Source organism: Doryrhamphus excisus, chromosome 1 (assembly GCF_030265055.1).
Source record: "Doryrhamphus excisus isolate RoL2022-K1 chromosome 1, RoL_Dexc_1.0, whole genome shotgun sequence".
Lineage (NCBI taxonomy): Eukaryota > Metazoa > Chordata > Actinopteri > Syngnathiformes > Syngnathidae > Doryrhamphus > Doryrhamphus excisus.
In genome coordinates this window covers 13,427,990-13,438,510 of record NC_080466.1, presented here as the reverse complement: position 1 = coordinate 13,438,510, position 10,521 = coordinate 13,427,990, and the positions used below count along the sequence as shown (strand labels likewise).

At 44.9% G+C, this 10,521-nt stretch overlaps 1 protein-coding gene across 6 annotated transcripts; it reads left to right on the top strand.

The window, feature by feature from the left end:
* The first annotated feature begins 103 nt into the window (after positions 1-103).
* On the top strand, positions 104-10,059 carry si:ch73-100l22.3 (uncharacterized). Of its 6 annotated transcripts, none has more exons than XM_058074791.1 (11): positions 108-341; positions 704-835; positions 1,639-1,764; positions 3,106-5,218; positions 6,376-6,485; positions 7,402-7,491; positions 7,759-7,875; positions 8,056-8,154; positions 8,470-8,586; positions 9,244-9,326; positions 9,472-10,059. In XM_058074791.1, exons 2-11 carry the CDS (start codon positions 713-715, stop codon positions 9,602-9,604), a joined length of 3,111 nt encoding a protein of 1,036 aa, XP_057930774.1. In that variant the 5' UTR covers positions 108-341; positions 704-712; the 3' UTR covers positions 9,605-10,059. The 6 variants fall into 6 exon arrangements, with proteins under 6 accessions (XP_057930801.1, XP_057930774.1, XP_057930782.1 ...); XM_058074799.1 differs by lacking the exon at positions 108-341 and adding an exon at positions 408-504; XM_058074818.1 differs by lacking the exon at positions 1,639-1,764 and having other exon boundaries at positions 104-341.
* Positions 10,060-10,521: the final 462 nt, after the last annotated feature.

The window sequence follows — 10,521 nt, the reverse complement described above, 5'->3', positions numbered from 1 at the left end:
GAACAAATAGTTGCCAGGACTAAAACCGACTACAAAACCTTCAGTCAACACCTACATGACCCCCACTGGGCATGTGGTCACGTGACACCAACATGTAGCTCCAAATGTGACGTATATTCTCCGGCATACTTTTTCAACTGCAATGTTTTGACCGTGAAATAGCAAGGCGCTAGTTACCCTATAGGGGGCAGTAGCGCTGAAGCAGCTCTTAGCAGCACTCTTCTTCGTGCCCTCGGCTGGAGATGATGAAAACATGGAAAACAACGACTTTGTACATGTTAATGCAATACATCTACAGTGAACGTGGTGCCTGGAAACGACAGTTTATCCTGTGAAACTAAGTAAGTCTTTTGTTATGTTTATATACCAAGAATTGTATTATATAGTTCACGTAACCAATCCAAACTCCGCTCCTGGTCTTGTGGCTCCCCAAAGTGTCAGTTTTACTTTATCCGGGAAGAGAGGCGGTAAAACGTAACGCAATTTAGCAACTGTTTGTCGATTGTAGGTTATGCTTCTGTTATTCACTGTTCTGTTATACCCTTTATAAGATTACCTTTCAACCTAAAACCTAATTAACGACCACCAGCGCGCCAGTTGACTTGCCAGCTAGCTAGCTAGCTTGGTGACATCATAACTAACGTTATAAAAGACTGAATCATACTTTAACTTGTTGCTAATGTTATTCGCCACCAAACTGCAGGTAAATCCAATGGAAGACTACGATACGTTTATGCTGAAAAGGTTTTCTCTGCTGAGGAAAAAAGAGGAGGAACACAAAGCTCCTGCTTCTTCTGCCATTTGCTTCTATGGACGTCCCATCCTGCCTCCTGTGGTATGAACCTTCCTTTACCCCGAGTTTACATGTATCCCTCTTGGGTGGTGTGAAATATACATTAGAACCTATGAAGCATCTCCATGTGGTACTTGACCAAAGATTGCATCTTAATGGAGACAAATGTACTGCCGCTGTCAGGATGCGTTCACAATCGTCCTTTTTGGTCCGGTTAAAATGAACTGCAATCCGATGGCTCTGTTCGTTCTGTTTGGTATGCTTGAGTACGCACCCTCAGTCTGATCCTTTTGGTCCTGGACTACGTTCACACTTGACCAATTGGACCGTACTAGAAGAGCAAAAGGACTGGAATTCGTTTTGAAAGGAATCCAAATGACAGGCGTGAACATGAACCACACCAACGACAAGAGAGCGGGACTCTGCACGTCACGAGATGCAATCAAATGGCTGCATGTTTGCCAAAAAAGGTGGAAATATATTGACAAATCTATAGTATCCATACCTAAAGAGCAGGGTCGAGCCACTTGTGCTTTTGTAAGATGTACAACTTTCCTGTTTTTCTGTCATATTTCCCATATTTCCAAATACAAATGTTTATGCATATGCTCAACTGAGCATTCTTTGGTCAGTTGACAAGAACGTAAGGGTAAACACCGACCAAACCACCAAGTATTTTTCAGTTTTATTTTGAATACGCACACACTTATTTATCAACTACCTTTCTACAAAGCAATATACAGCACTGTACTGATGCTTGAAGTGTTGAATTGTTACACATCATGTGGGGCTCCAGGCAATTTTCATGTGGCGTGACTCTGATGGCTGTGTTGTGTTGCTAACAGCTCACAGAGAAACGAAGACGGCAAATGCAACAACACAGAAAAGCAGCGCATGAAAATGCTGTCAGTCAGAAGTTGAAGGACAATCAGAAAATGGCTTACGTGCAAACAATTCTACATAATGTTCAGGTAATGCTTTAATGACCCTTAGAAGAGCATTTTTTAAATATTTTGTTTTATATATATATATAATATTATATTTATAATTTAATATTTAATTATGTCTACTATATTGGGTAATACCAGTGTAAAGGTGAAAATAGGGGTGTTATATGTATCTAGGGAGCTCTAAATCGTTAAATGGAACAAATTACAACAAGGGATTACTATACAAAAAAGACATTTTGGTGTTAAATGATATGTTTAACATGTCACATATTAAGTGGCTTCTTCCAGAATATAAACAGATTTTTATTATACCTGTATACGGTCATTTCCATACTATAGGCTGCACTGGTCTATAAGCCGAAGGTGTCCACGTTGTAACACGTTGATATTTAGTACACAGAAAGATGTTACACAGAAGAATTTGTTCAACTTTTGGTTAAAGAAATGCTTTTTTCCAAACGGTGCGTATAATATGGCGAGTTAAACAGTGGCCTACCTGGAACGTCATTCATCGCCGTCCTCATCCTCCTCCTGGTAACTAAAACCTGGTTGGTGATAGTGGACAGTTGGCGGTGTGAGCATTCCAAATATTGTAATTCCTCTTGTAATTTCACACTTGATCAAACTTCCTTAAAGGGGACTTATTATGCTCATTTTCTGACCCTTTGTATTGAGTTGTGGTCTCCTATAGAGCAGCTAGACACAATAACCCACACAGAACACTTTTTAGATTTTGCAGAATCTGCACCTATTCCAGCTGTATTCCACCAATTTCCTTTGATTTGTGCTTCCTGCCAAAATGGTCTTTTTTCATTTATTCCACCCGCCTCCAGGCATGTCCACTCCGCTGTGATTGGTCACACGGCCAAAGTGCTTCCTAACTATGAACCATATAAGGAAGTCCACCCCTCTGTGACATCACAAAGGGGCAGTTTTACTCGCCTTCTGAAACCCAGCCTTTTGAGCCATCCCAAACTTCTTTTAGGGCTTATGGTTTAACACGAGAATACAACATTCTAACTACATGTATAGGTCAGAAAAGTGGAAAAAGCATAATAAGATGGTTCAGATCAAAACATGATTGATATTAGCCTACACTTTAATACTTCCTGAAGATGCACTCATGGGAACTATAGTTTGCCATAAATTAGCTGTATAAGCAAAAATAAAATAGACTTGTTTCCATTTCTGTAGTTTGTGTTAAGTGTCTCTTACAGTCCAGTCCAGTACAACTTAGAAACTTTTTGTCCTCTTTATTACACATTTTTTGACTGATACTCCAGAAAATACGGTAGAGCATTTATTCACTGCTGTAAGAACGTTGATTCACTTCATAGATTAAAACTGTTCTCTGAATTGCAGCTAAGGAATTCACCGACATTGGCGGACTTGCTTCAAGAACTGAAGGTCGATGCCGAATCTTTGTGTAACTCCAGTGAGTGCAGTGCTGATACCGTACAGGAAACGACTCGACCACGAACACGTGGTGGCGCCCTCGTCTCTTCTCGTGTGACACCTCAACAAAGTAACCAAGAAAGATGCCCTGTTGAGCAACGGGAAAAGCAACAAGTCTCTCAACCATGTTCTTTTGAGAGTGTGAATCACTGGTCTGCATCCTCAGGCTATGCGACTCATGAGAATATGAAGAATGCCACTGTCTCAGAAAGTCTGGACTTGATGAGTGTCTGCTTAGTGGGAGGCAATTACACAAATGACTTTTTCCTTCACAACACCTCCAACACTATTGCCAGGATGCCTGATATTATTAGTTACCCTCCCATCGATGGAGAAGAATTGGAGAGAAGTGGACTGGAGTCATCCTTTGGTCGTGATTTTATAGGAAGGACTGACAGTAGTTGTAGCATAATTCCACAGGATTCCGTCACAAGTGATCATTTTCCAGGAGAGAAAAGTGCAAACGGTCGAGTGGACAGTGCTAAGAGTCCGGGTAAGTTCCCCGAACCATCCTCACTTCACAAGGACGAAGGTCAAAGGTCTGAGAAAGTGATAGTTGCCTGGAAAAGCTGCAGCTCTTCAGACATTCCCAAATCCGCTCAGTCGCCATGCATTGATTGTTGTCCAAGCACTGAACAGCTTATTGAGCATGACCCGGGAAAAACGGCACCAGCGGACAAGCAGATACCCCAAGCACAGTCGCAGCCACCTCACCGCCCCAGCCTTCAGGACTTGCTGAAGAAATCTCAGGAGTACCGCCGCCAACAGAGGATGCTCAGGAACCAAGCCAGAAATGCTCGAATCCAAGAGCGAGCACACGAACAGCCCAGAGTGGAAGAGCAGAGCCTGTCTGATAAGGAGAATGATGGGTTTCGCTATAAAAGTGCAGAGGGGAGGAGGCCTAAAGAGCGAAGATGCTTATTTAACAAAATAGTTAATGCTACCTGCAAAAAGCCCAGTGAAAAGTTATTTCAGGAGGAGTTGATTGGCAAAAAGGCAAACTCCTATTTGGAAAGAGTCCCTGAGCAGATCCTGTTCCCTCAGCAACGGCCTTTATCCATTGAAAGATGCCAAACCCAAGATTATCAGACAACCAACGTTCCCATTACTGTTGAAGCAAAAGGAAATCATCACTCCATCCCGGTGCCCAATTTCTCCAAGAGTCCTATTTCCAGTCAAGTGTCAAGTCCAGATGAAACGGGCAAGTTCAGGGGGAAAGCTCTGGTTTCTTCAAGCTTTAGCGAAAGCCACAAAGCTGAAGAAGAAGGGAGCCTGGGACAGCAAAGTGATGGACCAAGTGTTCTTGCTGATGATTCACAGCACATAAAGCAACTGGAGTCTTGCCTCTTCAGTTTAAAAGAAGTTATATCCGATCTAGGCTCCTCTATCCTGGACATTGAGGGAAAATGGGAGGATAGGTCAGATGAGGACCACGCTGGAGAGAAAGTCCACAGGCACCAATTGGTTTCAAGCAGACAGTCCCTTGACTTTTGCAGAAATGTGGTTTCTTCAGTGCTGTGGGAGAAAGGAAAAGACGCCGTTCCGTTCTCTGAGCTCATTCTGGTCAACAATTTCACCACAGTGGGGGGAAACAAGGAAAAAGGCTTCCACAAGAGTTCAGGACAGCCACCAGCCAAATGCAGTCACTCTGTAGCCCAGGGGATGCAAATTTGTGATGTTTTCACAAGTACACTATCGGATCCCACACTATGGCAGAGTGCTTCCGTGCCTACGGAAAGAAAGAGTGACACCACCGAAGAAGGTGACGGCTCCATTCACCTGCTCTCTCTCAACCAATCATATGATGTGGACACACCGTCTGGGATGTGGGACCTTGAGGTTTCAGGATCTGACCGGGGCTCCAGCAATGACTTTGCTCAAGGGAAGCAACTAAACCCAGAGGGGGTGGTCGGGACAGAGGGTATGTCATCCAAACAGATGGTCATGCACAAGAACATGGACAGAAGTGCTGCACCCACTGGCAGTGAAGACATCCCAGAGGGTAAACCTGGCTGCACAGGTAAGACCCACACTTCAAGAGCAACGCATGTACAGTGTAATATAGTAAAAATGAGGTTTATCCCTGGTGGGGTCATGCGCCACTCACCTGGACATAGGTTTGATTCCTGGCCAAGGATGTGCCTGGAAGGGCATCTGCTGAAAAAGACCAGAATGTTTTACAAATGTTGCAATATCTAATTAAAACAATATTAATAGACACATAGTCTGCATAACAACACTCTCAACCATGCAGCTCTTGGGTTGGAGGAGTGGTTTGTGGACTGTTTTGGACGTGCAGATGTTGGTGTCAAATAGAAGTTCCCTTATCTTGACAATCCATGTCATTCTGTTCTCCAGCTGTTGAAGAATAATAAAGTTCTGCTCGAGACCAACACTGTGTGTTCCTGTCACACATTGGATCACGTCAAGGTCACCAATGTGGCAGTTGAAAGGAACACACAGCCAGTTTTCATTCATTCTCATGGAAAGTGTCCAACTTTCAATATGAGGTGTGTCAGAAAAGTTCCAGAACTGTTGTCACAAAAGGCGTACTTCAAACCCAAGCTACAAAGCTACTTAAAACAAAGTTTTCCTTTTCAAAGCAATCCCGCTGGAGTCCGTCATGTACTCCTGGAAGGATTCTTCCAGTATCCTTTGCGGCTTTGTCGTCAGGGCCATCTTGATGTCAGCCATGTCTTGAAACCCCCTTGATGACCATCTTGACCTTGGGCAAGAAGAAAAAAAAATGACACACAGCCAGGTTGGGTGAATAGGGAGGTTGCTCCAGCACAGTGTCGTTCTTCCCAGCCAGGAACTTGCGCGTACACAGTAGACCTACTGGCTGATCGGCACAGTGGAGGATGCCCCTAGCCTGAAAGAAACCCTGAAACCTTTTTGACACACCTCGTATGTCTAAGGCTTCACACCTGAACTTCCTGCCCATGGAGCGGTTCCTGACATTTTTCATGTCTTTGTAAGTCTATATATTACTGAGAAGCCTTGAAAGTAACTTTTTCCGCTCATAGAGGACTCTTCCACACTCCCCTTCGACCCAAACCCAGCCAACTCAATCCAACATTTGCATACTTTAACTGCCAGTTAGCAACAATAGTCTGGGATATATATATATATATATATATATATATATATCAACAATATGCTTGGAATTGATTTCAGCTATCTCGCCATGGAGAGCCAGTCGTGAGGAAGAACTGAGACAAGTCCATGCTGCGCAGGTCAGAGCCCTGCAAGAAGAGCACAGGAGACAACAGGAAGAGCTGCTCCAGGTGACTCGTCTTCTTTTTAAAATATGATGGCAGAACAGTTACCCTACCCTCTTCATGGACCACGTCTTGCATGGCGTTACATCACCTGCTGCGCTTGCAGGGTTGTAAGGGTGTCATTCCTGCAGCTCAGACATTCTCCACTTCACCTAGTTTTGCAACTCTACCCAGAGACACCTGAAGAATCTGTGTTTTCCTGTAGCTTCATTTGAAACCTGAGGCAGACGGTTTGAAAGGCATCGGGACCCCTCACAATGTTGCATTACCTGAGGTGCTTCGTGGACGCACTACAAACATCTGCTCATTACGAGAAACCTCCAGACTCTGTTTCCACCCAAGATAAAAAAAAAACGCAGGGGTTCTGACATAAATGTTTCATCACGTCCCGAAGAATCATGGTAGCTGGTATCATGGCCACTGCGTGTGTGTGTTTACGTACTTCAAGGGCTGTTCTTTAGCATCCTCCCCTCAGTCTCCAGCTTGTATGTGTAGTACATGTTCTGGTCTATTTATCACAGGTTGATTTGATATATGCCTAACAACAACATTGTTGATGTCAGCTGTAAAACGAAAAAGGGTTTGTGATGAGACGAGAGCTTGAGCTGGCTGGAGTCTGCAGCAGGGAATTGACCCAGAACAGGAAAGGATGGTTTGTTTAATTCATGAGCGTCTGTGGTTAAGTGCCAGATCGTCCTGCCGTGCGCCACGGCTAATGGGCTCTCTTCTCTTTGTTTTGTCTCGGTCCTGCCCTGCTGTCCTCTCCGCCTGTATTCCTACCTTTCATCCCCGTCGTCCTTCTGCTTCTCCTGTGCTCCACCCCTGTGTCATCCCTCCCTTGCTGTCCTTTCCAATTCAGTATGGGCCAACCTTTTACCTACATGCATTGTGAAATCACGTCTTGTCTGCTTTTCCTTCTCAGGCATTGTCAGCGCGTTACCACCTTGTCCTGAGTCCGTCCTTCCTGTGCTCTCATCTCGAGGACAAGATGACGTTTTCTCAGCCGTGTCAGGTATGACATTTGCCACTAGTATGAAACAACCTGCTGTTGTTTATCTGTGTCACTGTTTAAGAATGAACACACACATATAAGCCAGTAAGGTCTAAGAATCAACAAGTTGTTTTGTCATCTCATGTGCACGCAAATGGATGCACCAACAGATGCCAGCAGAAGACCTTGAGAGTCTGTGGGAAATTAATGACTTGTCACTGAAGGAATTAGCATTCCCCTCAGGGTTTGATGATTCACCCTGCTCATCGCTCCTTTCCTCTTCATTAGCCTCCCAGCGCACACCTAGAGCACTGTCGCCCCCTGCTGTTAGCTGCCATCAAAGGCTACCTGACGCGCAGGCTGCTCAGGACGGAGCGAGTGGCACAGCTGGTGCGCACCATCGGGGTGAGTGAAGCCAATATTGTCCCATCCGTCACTCACTGGATCCCACCACAGTCTGCTGCAGCCGTCTTGTCGTCCCGGTTTGCCATTTGAACGGCAGACGAGGCGAAATGCACATCATGGGATTCTCTCCCTATTCATCCAGTCGTTGACTGTCAGTTGGGATTGTGCTTTATCTTTTAGGACATGCAGCAATTTCTGCAGGCTTTCCAGCAGCATGATCCCAAAGGTGAAGTGTGTAGCAAAGAGGACCGTCTACTGCAGCAGAGAGTCGCTCTGCAGGTAACCAGTCAGTCACGTGTTGTACCTGCCCCTTGCAATGCAGTGTTTCCCACAGGTTCCAAGCAGCGTATTTGTCAATGCATTTTGGCCTTTCGCCCCAAGTCAAATGTACGTTTTTGTCCTTAAAGTAGATGACCTCCACTGCATGGAGTTGCTACACAGACATTATAATGTGTTTGTGAGCGAGGGTGAACAGATGGCACCAAATATATTCATGGCAGGCCACCACAAATGAATGAATGTATGGAAAATCCTGCAATGAGACAGCAGTTTCTCCCAACGTACGCTGACACATTGCTATTTCCCCACTTCCAGTTGAGGGTGGCACGTTACGAGGTCTACAACATTTTCTTCTGCCTGTCAGTGACTGAAAGGATGCAGCTGATAAGTTTGGACAGGGAGCTGGCAAGGCAGAGAGTGCGCCGACGACAGGTAAGCAATTGCAGTTTGAAAGAAAAGAATTCATGCATGTCATGCAGATTTTTCATTGCCTTAGCCCGAATTAAGCATTTTCAAGCATGAAGATGACTAGGTGAACTAAAATGAAAATACAAATGCAGTTTGAGGTTAGAGGACGTTGATGTACTGCACTGGCCACTAGGGGTCACTAGTAGTACACACACCAGACTTGATTGAGGTCAACAACAATTATGGCAGGTTTTTATTATCTCAGCACAAGCACAATAATAACAATATTAATCATCATAATCCCATTAATAACACGGTGTACTGTTGTGACAGTTCTCCAGCTAAAATTCTACTCTGAATCTTTGATGTCACTTCACACGTCCACACGTCCAGAAGACATTTATTCAAACACATGCAAGCACCAGTCCCATTCTCTTCATTATATGTACTACATCGGGTAATGTGAGTGTAAAGGTAAGTATAGGGTTGTTATTCTACAGTACATCCCGAATCCCAATTTTTTTCCCACAGAATGATGCTGCCACCACCACCGCTTCACTAGGGATGGTATTGGCTTGGTGATGAGCGGTTCCCGGTTTTTCCTGTTTGGAATGATTGGAATGAGATTGACATTGTAGGTCTATGCATAAAGCACTGCCAACTGATGCCATATTCTTCCAGATGGGACATACACACTGTCCCAAAGGAAGGAGCTCTCTCTCTGCTGCAACACAAAAGTCCCTCCAGAGAAAACGAGGCATGCTGTGAGTATTGTCATGACTTTTGTCCCACATGGGAGATCCCAGCTTATAAAAACAACATGCAACGTGTCCCCCTGGGGAGCCAGTGTAGGCTCACTACATTTTGTTTTTGGAAACAGCTGAACCGCGATCTTCTCTCACCCCGCAGGATCCAGAGGAAGGTGTCAGAGCGTCACAAGACCGGATTCGCTGGTGTGCAGCTGCTCGAAGCGAAGCCAGGACAGCTGAAAACAAAGCTTCTGAGGATCTCCCTCAGCTCCAACTCCTGCAGACCCCGATGACTGACGACTTTCACATTGACTTGTTTTTCAAAAGTCATTTTGCTGATTTAAATTTTAGATTTGCTGTGAATTCCTTGATATTCTCCCACCAATGTCCGTAAGATAGTGAGTCAAGTCAACGGCCACAACCACTGTCATGTTTCCCAGCATTAAAACACGCACATGTTTTCACACACTGGAACATGTTCTGGTTCAAAATAAGCTTCAGAGTAGCTAGTTCGCCAGTTGGAGGGGCTTCTCTGGGGGATGGATGCTACACTGCAGAACTATTGTGGACCTTTAAAGAACGTTACAGTATTCTGATGACCTTTCTTTACTCTTGTATTTGAGTACTGTGCTTTTCCCAAGTGTTGCCTTAATTATCTTAGTCTTAGAGTTTTTATCCATAGTGAAGTCTTATTTATATTTGTAAGTATATTATATTTGTTCAAAAATAAACATTTTTACAATTTGAACATTGCTCTTTTTTGGATGTACCACTGAAGGGATGTCTAGTGTGGCCACATGGGGCAAGCAGTTTTGGGTTTTTTTTTCTGCTGCAAATTATCCATCCATCCATTTTCCTTCATCTATCCGGGTCGCAGGGGCAGCAGTCTCAGTGGGGAAGACCAGACTTCCCGGTGCCCGGCCACCTCCTCCAGCTCCACTGGGAGGTCACCAAGGTGTTCCCAGGCCAGCTGTGAGACATAATCCCTCCAGCGTGTCCAAGGCCTGGCCCGGGGCCTTCTCTCGGTTGGGCATGCCCGGAACACCTCACCAGGGAGGCGTCCGGGAGGCATCCAGACTAGATGCCATTATTGAGTCTGAATGGGCCATATTCCTTGCCTCCTTTGCTGAGGGAGCTGATTAGAGCTGTAGCCGTAAGGTGGTCGGTGCCAGTCGTGGCGGCAGGCCCTGAACCCGATGGTGGACACCAG

Bases quoted from the DNA above. Each gene is read 5' to 3' on its own strand.
- si:ch73-100l22.3 (XM_058074781.1), top strand. From the start codon at position 680: ATGTTATTCGCCACCAAACTGCAGGTAAATCCAATGGAAGACTACGAT. The intron at 1,765-3,105 runs GTAATGCTTTAA...TCTGAATTGCAG, and splicing joins CAATTCTACATAATGTTCAG to CTAAGGAATTCACCGACATT. The intron at 8,155-8,469 runs GTAACCAGTCAG...CCCCACTTCCAG, and splicing joins AGCAGAGAGTCGCTCTGCAG to TTGAGGGTGGCACGTTACGA.